Below are 10,141 nucleotides of genomic sequence, written 5' to 3' on the forward strand. Positions count from 1 at the left end.
CTTCATAATTCACCGCTGTATACAACTTAGTGGTCATGCTTTGTTAAGGGCAGAACCAGGAGAGGCTCTAAAACGCAAACGTCCACTTCATCTCCTCCACATTTTCTTCTACCCAGTCATAAAAAAAGCAAAACCACATTGTGAGGAAAAAAATCCTGGCATGTTCGCATCACACAGAAGTCATCAGTGCTTAAAGCAGGAGGCCTGCTTATATCTTTATAACAGACACTAACTAACACACTAAGAACCCAGAGACACATGATGCATAACAGTTTTTCTAATATGTGTTAAATTAACAATATTCTCAGTGATCTGCTGGTTCTTATTCTGTTGGAGACATTATAGAGGAAGTATCACTTGTAGTGCATCTAAGACAATAGATGAGTCTGCCAACAACAGCATTCCCTTACTGTTTCCTGCAAGACCTCTCCTGTCTCAGTAGGAGGAGAGCAATATACAGTGTGTGGTTATCAGGGTAATAAGGGACTAAAGACAGAAGTGTTTCTGGTGTTTATCTCTAATGAACCACCCAGCTAGTCTGCAGTGCATCTCTGACAGCAGCACCGGTTCAACCTGACAGCAGAGATGGAGCTAAGGAGTTACTGCTCCAAAGTTGTGAGGTTCAAATGCTTCAGCACGAATCCACGAACTAAACAGCATCTGGGGACACTAAGGTAGAGGATGAGATGGCAAATACGTAAAACACAACAAGCCAAGAGCTGTAGACATGTGAAGCCAAAACAAAGGAATGATGTTGATGTCAATGTTGATATCGATGTTGATGTTTCAGTGTATGCTCGCGGGCTACACAAGTGAGAGTGTGATTGTGTGGAAGGTGCTTGTGTTTACATTAGGAGTAAATGTTAAGCATATCTCAGCAGTTACAGTACAGGGCCCAGTGGACACAGCTAGTCTGGCCTTGTGCCCTTACAGCATCCACTTAGTAGGATCATCTCTGCACAGCTGTGTCTCTTTCAAACTGCAGAGCAACCTCCCGGGGGGACAAGAGGATTTGCACTGCCAAGGACACATGGATGACTCAAATTAGAAGTTCCCGACAGATTTGGAGAAATAAATACAGATATGTAAGCACACTTTGGTTTTGCCCTGTTTAAAAATCCAGTCTGGCTGATTGTTGTTTGCTGTTTTTGAGACAAATCAGTCCCAACCATTCAGCATCACTTAAGTCATGTCAGCTTTTCAAATATTCACTTCAACCATTACAACATATTACAAAAAAGAGCGATAAGAATTGTGCATAAGATGGGATATAGGGATCACACCAATGTAGCTTTCATACAGTCTAAATTGTTAAAATTTTTTGATTTAGTGGGATATAAGACTGCTGTGTTTACGTACAAGGCCAGGAACAATTTATTACCTGGTGGAATTCAAAAACTATTTAATGAAAGGGAAGGGGGATACAATTTAAGGGGTCAGTTAAATTATAAAATTCATGCTATACGTACAACCAAAAAAAGATTTTGTATTTCCATAAGTGGGGTAAAACTATGGAATAATTTAAGTGTAGACATAAAAAATAGTAATAGAATTGATGAGTTTAAACATAAATATAAAGGTATGTGTCAATCAAGATATGGGCAAGAACAGGTTTAATGATTAACCAGAATTATTTATGTAGAGATACTGCTTGCAAACCAATGATGGTAAGATGATGTCATGGGGTAGGACTGGATAAGTCTGACTTCTTCCTACTCCGTTCAAGCATGTACTAGGTATAAACACATTGATATTGGATTAGCATTTGTTGGATATGTGTAAAATTATGTGTTGATATATCAACTGTATTTATATGCTTGAAAGAATAAATCAAAATATCAGATTATAAATTTGAATAGTCATTTTGTAAGACTAACTGATGAATCACAGGTCTGATCTGTGGGGCCAACAAATACAATAAGAGAGTCCATTTTACTAAAACCTTTAGCTACTATTACTTACAGATTCTAAGCAGGTTTATAGTAAATGCACAAATGTGTAACTGACAAACTTAAGTGTACTCAGAAAAGTCTCTGTACCCAATTTTAAAAAGTGGACACCATTGCTCCACAAGGCAATGCATAAAGGAAATGGGGCTGCAGCTGATGGCTTTAAAAATGAAGAGGATTTACAAATGGTTGTGAAACAGCCCTAGAAAGAAAGACCTTGAAAAACAATAACAAAAAAATCGTCTTTACAAAGAGATTTAGCTTTGTTTTGATGAAATGTGCTTCTGCATGGATTGCATAATTTCCTATTAGTAAACAAATAAGCTATGTTGATTTCTTGTATACTAACTTCTAAACTTTATTTCAGTATGAATGTCAATAGAAAAAGGACAGGTGGGAATAAGAAAACTTAAGTTGTTGGAATTCAGTGCACGGTCCTGGTTACCAGAACAGGTAAATAGACCACAGCCATCACTAATATCACTAGCAACAGTATGTAAAGTAGAGAAGTACATCCTCTATACAGTTAATAAAAGAGAGACACATTTAACAGCAGAAAAACACAGAGATTAGTGTTGGCTCTGTTTGATTTCAGTGTCCCAGTGAGGCAGCTGGTGCAAGTCTAGGACACATAGCTCCTGATTAAATGGGATTTATGACACCTTTATGACAAGCTATATGTCATGCTAGTCAAAAAAGGTCTATAGATTTGTGACTGAATCATCTGAAGGTGTCCCGTGATAACCAACGATGTTCTTATAAAATATATCCTTCCAAAAGCATGCATGTTCTTTTTATGCTACAAAAGACAATGTCAAAATAAGCTGTCATTTTAAAGGGGTATTCCAGCAACTGCATTTTCCTGAAGCCAGTGCTGCAGGATCTGTGATTTCCTGACGTCTAGTCCATAGTCTTAGTCAAGCTCCAAACACTGGATTCTACATTTTCCTACATAACATAACTCCCAGTAACCTTTCTTCCAGTTGTCTTTCCCCCTAAAGTACCATCTTGTCTGCAGATATCGAGAGCCGTCTCACAGTGGAATAAAGGCTTCTTCTGGTCAAGGACAGCTGACACGAAGGAGGAGTATAAACCCCAATTTAACAACAGTAGCAGTCATGATGTACGTCCAAATGTGCTTTAGAGACAACTGTACAATTTCAGAAAAATATTTTAACTTTAGTTAAAATTTCATTTTCCCAGTGGTTTTTGTTGCATAGTAAAAGAAGACAGTGTAAGATTAAAAAAAATAAATCTATATTATAGGAGGCAACGTGATTAGTGAAAGTCTTCGTGTATAAGTGAGCCAATAGGCAGCTCCCTCACTGCAGTGACATGGTCCCTGCCCAAAAAAAGTCATAAAACAGTTTACAACCAGTTTTGACCTTGAATGACTTAGACTCAGCTAAAACTGCTCTTTTAGAGTGATACTGGCATACTTCCCATGTCCATGCATGTATGCAACTACATCAGTCAGCCTACATCTTCTAATTTTAGAAGCTGTTTACAGCAGACGAAGATGAACACAGTGATAGCTACGCTTGGCTGGGACTCAGTCACAGTTTGGGTGGATATCTACAGATGCTAGACAAGTATAAACACTGCTAGCATGTGTTTTCCAGCTTTCATTTCCACCTTTCTGGGTACATCTACGGATCAAACTTAAGTTGAAACGCACTTGCAGTGACAGAAACAGAGAGACTCCATGTTGCTTCAGACATGAAGGCATCAGTCTTCACCATGTGTTTATCATGGTGACAGTGATTGTTTCTATGGGCAGATAACTTGTCCTGGGACACCAGAAACCCACTGAAGAGCAGAGTGGTGTGGCTCACCGCTCAGGACAAACCTCTTTACTTTGAAATACAATGCAATCTTCTTGTCCAGTGCAGCAGATAAATGGAGATTTTGGGCATGTGCGCTTCAAAGCCAAATGGAGCAACTTTAAAACCAAGCTGATTAACATTGCACATACCTTTTTAATCTATCAGACAACTATCCAATAAAGTTACATTCTTTAATCAAGTACTTATTCCGCATTGTCAAAGAAATGTAAGATATACCTGTTAAATGTGTTACACAAGCCTCAATATACTCGTATTCTCTGCACAATGTCAGGCCAAGCCTCTCCCCAGAGATATAAACCTCTAGCCTGAGAACTAAGGGTCATGAGCTTTACTTCCTGTATGAGAGCTAATATAAGCATGTTCACCCAAAATGGCATCTCATGGCTGTTGCTTGAAAAGCAGCTTTTCAAGTGTGTTATTTCTGTTTTCCAACAAATCAACATCAGAGCTGATTTTCTCTATCTGCCTCTACGTCCAGAAATGAGGCACACACAGCTATAAACGCATGCATGGATGCAAAAGCATGCATGCACAGACACATGCACAACTAATATTGTGAAAGACAGTGCTGTTTGAAGTCCAGCAGGCAGAGGTTTTGTGGCTGTCGCCAGAGAAACACAGCACAACACATTCAGCAGCACTCTCACAGAGGCAGCCATATAAACAGACAGTACGATGATGGCAGGCCTCAGGAGGATGAGGGGAGACGACTCTCTGTGCATCCTACCTCTGAACTTTTTTGGAGGGTTGTTGAGGTCGCCGGCATCAGGCTGGACGACGCAGCGGTCATCAACCAAGCTGTGAATAGAAACATAAAAACACTATTAATCACATGCAGGTACAGCACAGCACCCACAGGAGCCAGTTTGTGCCCTGGGTTTTGGATATCTGTGGCAGTGTCAATTCTTTTAAGCACATTATGAGGCTGCAAGTCATGAATATTCAGGTATTCGAAAGCTGAAATGATACTTGGAGATGTGTAGAACTCTGAAATGATGTTTGCCGATGAAAAACTTAGGCCTAGCATGCTCAGACTAAAGGAGGGTGCAACTGCTCAAGACGTACAGGAACTCACAAATATAAACAAGCAAAATGCTAATGACACTAATGTGTGTGTGTGTGTATATATATATGAGTGGGCCACTGTTGTATTTTAAGCTCAGAGGAAGGCACGCGATTGCCAAAATGTCAGCTTTTAGTTTGGAATAAAATCTGCGCTACATACCATCATTAGTGCTCCTGTTTTTAGCAAGCATTTTGCTTGCCTATTTTTGAGAGTTGATGTTTGATGATTTTGATATAATTTTTAAAGCAAAAATGCAAAATTGTCAGTGGAAGAAATTTCAGAGGTTTTCTTAGTGATATTTTATAGCAGACTAAATATCTTTGGGGCTTGGATGCTTGGCAAGACAAAACAACTCTAATGGTCTTTGTCACTGTTTTATAACATTTAATAGACTAAACTATGAATTAATTAATCAAGAAAACAATAATCAGATTATTCAATAGTGAAAATGATCAAATATTAGTTAGCTAGCCATAATTCCGGCCCACTTCCTCTCTGAATTATTATTTATGGATTAATAATCTAATAAGGTGAATATGGAAGGTATAATATAAAACAAACAAGTAAGCTGTGATTTTCACATCAGAAATGTTGCAAGCATAAGGTTTGTAAGCTTAATAAACTACTCAAATGTTCACTTATTGCAATTAGTGTTGATTAATGTTTTGATAATCAAATGAATCAACTTAATGGCGGAAGTTTTTAGCACAGAGCATCATAATCACCCATTGGACCCATTATCTATACCGCTGATTCCCGAATAGGGTCACGGTGGGCTGGACATTGGGTGAGAGGCAGGGTCCACCCTGGACAGGTTGCCAGTCCATCACAGGGCTGACATGTAGAGAAACAACTACACACACTCACACTCACGCCTACGGGCAATTTAGAGTCACCAATCAACCAAAGCTGCATGTCTTTGGACTGTGGGAGGAAGCCGGAGGACCCATGCAGGCACTGGGAGAACATACAAACTCCACAAAGAAAGGCCCCGGGTCGGCCTGGGCTCGAACCCGGAACCTTCTGCGACATTGTGAAGCACTAACCACTGCTCTCCCGTGCCACCTCCCTCTACAGAGTAATTGAAGAATTCTGGATTAGGTCACCTGTGGGCAGGCTGAAATTTCTTGTGACAAATTTAGCGTTTACTTGCTCAGTACAACACTTGTCTGGACACCTGCCAAAACACACATCCATTTCAGGCCTTTTCCCGTGGAATGTCTACAGATGTCCAAACAGACCTGTCTGCTTCACCAGTCTACACCTCTAGTAACACGTCTGCAGACTTAAAGGAAAAATGCACTTAAAAGAACAATCCACATAACTTACTATTTAATCTGGATGTGGTCAGTGATTAACACAAGTTTAATAATTACAGGACATGTCCTGCTGCAGGCTGGCTGTACAAAGCAGCGTTTTTTACCTTAACTTATCCCACAGACCCACTCTAGTGAGCTACCAAACAGGGGGCTGGGCATGCAGCCCAGCTGGAGAAGCTAATAGTCAAAGAGGTTTCTCCCTCCTCAGCATAGGTTCTTCATCTGAGGGCAGACGATCCATGCACTAGGTCATTCTGCTACTTCTAGGAAATCAGTACCATTTCTATTGTGTTTCAAATGTCATGTTGAATTGATGGAGAAAAATGGCACAATATTGTTGTGACTCTGTGAGTGAATGAGTGACTTGTAAATAGTTTTACCGTCATTATCATAAACACCACTGCCTCAGCATTTTTTGCCTCCAGCCCTGCCCCCTACACCCACTCCTGCCACACTCTCACAAACACTTTAGCATTAACTGTGCATTTGCTGCTCCTTTATTTCCTTTTCTACCATCACTATCAGTGGTGAGGTCAGTCATGGCCAAAGCACCACTTTATAGACCAACTACTGTTTTCACAGCTTTATTCTGTGGGATAACCTGAAAAATTATATCTATTTATCTTTAGATCACTGAAGGTGGGAACTGATGCCTGTGAAACATACAAATGTTCATCTGTTGCATGAGCAGATCTGGAATATTACTTGGATCCACATCAGACTTTGGTGTGTGGTAGATCTTATGTGGATGTTACTGTGCAATTTTTGTCTAAGCATTGCAGACACTGTATGGAGAGTGGAGCAAAAATACTGGAACTGGTCCTATCTCACAATGGTTGAGGCACCTTTTTAAAAATTCCTGGATCTGGACACTGACCCGAATCAACACCAAAATCAAATGGGTTTTTAACTGACTGATGAACAGTCACCACCACCAGCGTGATCTCACGAAGTGTGAAGTGAGCCTTCACACCAAATGCTCAGCCAGTAAGATGGACATACCCCAGGGTGCTGATGAAACCGTTGGTAGAACCCTCTGCATACAGGGAGCAGATGTCCCCAATGTGTAGGAAGCTGGACATCTTATCGGACATGTCTGGCACAAACACCTGCAGCAAAAGAACAGAGGAAAGTGAGTGAAATGAGAGGAAAAGCCTAATTTCTTACACGGCAGTAAAACATCAGAAACATCCTACAATTATTTTACTTCAGTTATGCAGCGCAGAGCACACATGCATTTTCTATATGACAGTAACAATACACCCACTCAATATCCACACATGCACAGATGTAGCTGAGGTTCACAGGCGGCAGTGCAAATTTAGAGCAGTGGGTTTCCTGAGAGGTCGCGACTACACTGATGCCACTGTTTGCCCGTATGGATTTGCATAGTTGCAGGAAAATTCTGTTTGCCGTTACTGCAACCTATTTGGTTTAGAGCTTAACAGCTGCTGATTATTAGAGAGTGCAGCTACGGTGCCAGGAAGCTTCGTGCACCTGCAACAGGTCATCGCCGCTGAGGCTGTGAACACCGCAGGCTCCGTTCACTCGGGTCTGCGTTTTGAAGCACTGCCTCTCACTGAGGTCTATAAATCATTAAATAAATGAACTATCAACGGTGGCTTTGGCTGATTGTAGACCCCCGTAAGCTTAAAGATGGAATGCTACTCTACAGTAAAAGCGCACATTACAAGCCTGTTTATGTAAAACACATGAAACTTGAGTAAACGCAATCACACTATTTCACAGCAGCTCGCAGTCAGACCCGTTGTCTGTTTTTGGTCACCATTATACAAAAGACAACATCATAAGCGTTGGTCATGAGCCGTGAGCTGTTTGTTAACAATATAAGGAGACAACCCGTTTTTTTTTTTTCTCTGCAGAGAGAAGGCAGAGATAGGAAGATAGGAAACTAAAGTTGTGGCTCAACTTTACCTCTGCCGCGGTAACCGCTCGGATGTTCAGCTTTCTCTGGACCAGCTAAGACAACATGACTGTACCTCTCATCTCCTTTCCACCGGGCTGCGAGTGAGATACAGCCGTCAGCGACTGTTAATAATCCAGTTTTTTGACAGTTCTATCACCTTTCTGCGCTTGTCGGTGCCTTGGGGCTGCGTTAACTGAGGAAGGCAGCACACTGCTGGCTGAGCAGCTTCTTCTTCTTCTGGCTGGCTGAGCTGCCTTGGCTCACTGCCACTTCTTCTTCTTCTTCTTCTTCACAAGTGGCCATAGTGTTGATAGCTGGGAAATGATGTCCATGTGGCCCCATCCTATAACACCAAGGAAACGTGATTGTGCGGAGCAGAAAAAATGTGTTTGATATAAACAGTCATTTATGTATTTATGGTTATAGTTTAACTATTACTTGATTAGTGTTTTCAAGTATATAATTTTATGTACTATTAAAACAAATTTAATCTGCTATATTAACAAGCCATGCTCACAGTTTACAAAAATAGTGTGGATTAATAGAAATAAACAAGAACAATTGGTTTCGGGCAGGAAACAGTTACGTTTTGTTACGCCGCAGCCAGCTGACTGACCACGTGACTTCGCGGAAGTATCAACAACATGAGCATTGTACTGTAGCTATTGCCCAGGGTTTTGCAAGAATAATGCATTGTTTTGTTTTTTTATTCATCTTTGGCTGCGTGAATAAGGCGTTATGTCTTCAGAGTTCATGCGGGGTCGAGCAGGAACTAGCGACCACGCAGGGAGCAGCGGGCTGCGGCTGGAATCTGAAGAGACCCGCTGCTACTGTGGAGCACAGGACTGTGTCCGTGGACCCGGATGCGAAATACTCCACACTCGCAAACGAGGAGATGCCTACGGTCCAGGGAGAGGAGAAGAAATTACAAACTCGGGTAAGCTGTTGCTTCTGTCATGTGATGTTTTTTCTTCTTCTTTGCCTTTATTAGCCAGAGTAAATTAGACAATAACAGACTACGTGAGGAGAGGCAGTTTTATAATGTCTTAAGTTCTCATGCATAACTTGCTGTACCCAAGTCTGTACTCACAATGCAGCTGCACTGCCAAAGTGCAAGACGTACCCTTTCTACAACAGCTCAGACTAAAGGGGGCTAGTTTGGAGTCAAACCAACAGCTCCCCCTCTTTAGTTTGGTGCACAGTAATAGTTTTCAGTGTGTAAATATGATGACTCTCTGGTGGAAGTACTGGTTTGACAGAATGATTATCCCTCAGCAGTCATTTCACCTGTTGACTGATTCAGAGAATGGATGCATGTTTGTGGCATTGTGATTCCATTTCTCTGTTCGATATTATTTCTAGTTTCAGTGTATTCTGAGAAAAAGCAATGTGGTTTATTTTACAGTGTGTATTTCAGCAAGTTGTGCCAGTTAGATTGTTATTTTTGGCAGTGATTCGAGGAAGTTAAGGTCAAAGTTTCTGTGTCATTCCTAGTGAAACAGTCTGACTGCCTCATGGTCAGCTCAGGGTATGGAATTTTGCTTTGTCCAGGAAAACCTCAGACAGTACTACAAGCACAATACAAAGATACAGTAGCTTAAGTTAGGTGACAGCTGGTGCCATGATGTCAGGCCACCTGAAAAAACAAAGAAAAAAACCCATAAATACTAATTAGGTATTAGTATTTATGGGTTTTTTATAATCTCTTTAAATAAATATAAAAATAGCCCTAATTAATTCATGCTATTTTGCATGTTTTTACCATCACCTCTTGATCGTATAATTGCATACTGTAATTGTATTCCATGCCTTTAACTGTACTTCTGCAGCAGGTATTGTACAACTTAGTGGTTCAATAGCTCTCCAAACTCTCTTTACACTTGGGTGAGATTGTTTCCAGCCTTGTAAGAAACTCTTAGTACTTTTAATTCTGTGACCCCCTTGCCAAACCTAAGAGATTCATAGGATAGCTTGTCATGAAAAGTAAAAAATAAATAAGTGATTTTTTTTTTTTTTACTGTTTGATGATGATG

General features: G+C 40.7%; 2 protein-coding genes across 8 annotated transcripts in view; one reads left to right on the forward strand and one right to left on the reverse strand.

Moving 5' to 3' along the window:
- LOC109956043 (inositol 1,4,5-trisphosphate receptor type 1) overlaps positions 1–8,477 on the reverse strand; it is a 63,690-nt gene extending 55,213 nt beyond the window's left edge. For 5 of the 7 annotated variants that reach the window (XR_002274369.1, XM_020592835.1, XM_020592833.1 and 2 more), the window contains exons 1-3: positions 8,117–8,477; positions 7,184–7,290; positions 4,524–4,594 (exon numbers count right to left, since the gene is read on the reverse strand). Coding sequence is in view for 6 of the 7 variants with exons in the window: in XM_020592835.1 (XP_020448491.1) it covers positions 4,524–4,594; positions 7,184–7,275 (163 nt within the window). In the remaining variant the exon portion in view is untranslated. The remainder of the gene's footprint in view (positions 1–4,523; positions 4,595–7,183; positions 7,291–8,116) is intronic. The other 2 variants (XM_020592831.1, XM_020592830.1) reach the window with 2 other exon arrangements.
- Positions 8,478–8,846: 369 nt separating this feature from the next.
- sumf1 (sulfatase modifying factor 1) overlaps positions 8,847–10,141 on the forward strand; it is an 8,222-nt gene continuing 6,927 nt past the window's right edge. Inside the window, exon 1 of the mRNA XM_020593188.1 lies at positions 8,847–9,045. Within this exon, the coding sequence (XP_020448844.1) occupies positions 8,847–9,045 (199 nt within the window). The remainder of the gene's footprint in view (positions 9,046–10,141) is intronic.

This window comes from Monopterus albus, unplaced genomic scaffold (genome assembly GCF_001952655.1).
Source record: "Monopterus albus unplaced genomic scaffold, M_albus_1.0 scaffold18.1, whole genome shotgun sequence".
NCBI lineage: Eukaryota > Metazoa > Chordata > Actinopteri > Synbranchiformes > Synbranchidae > Monopterus > Monopterus albus.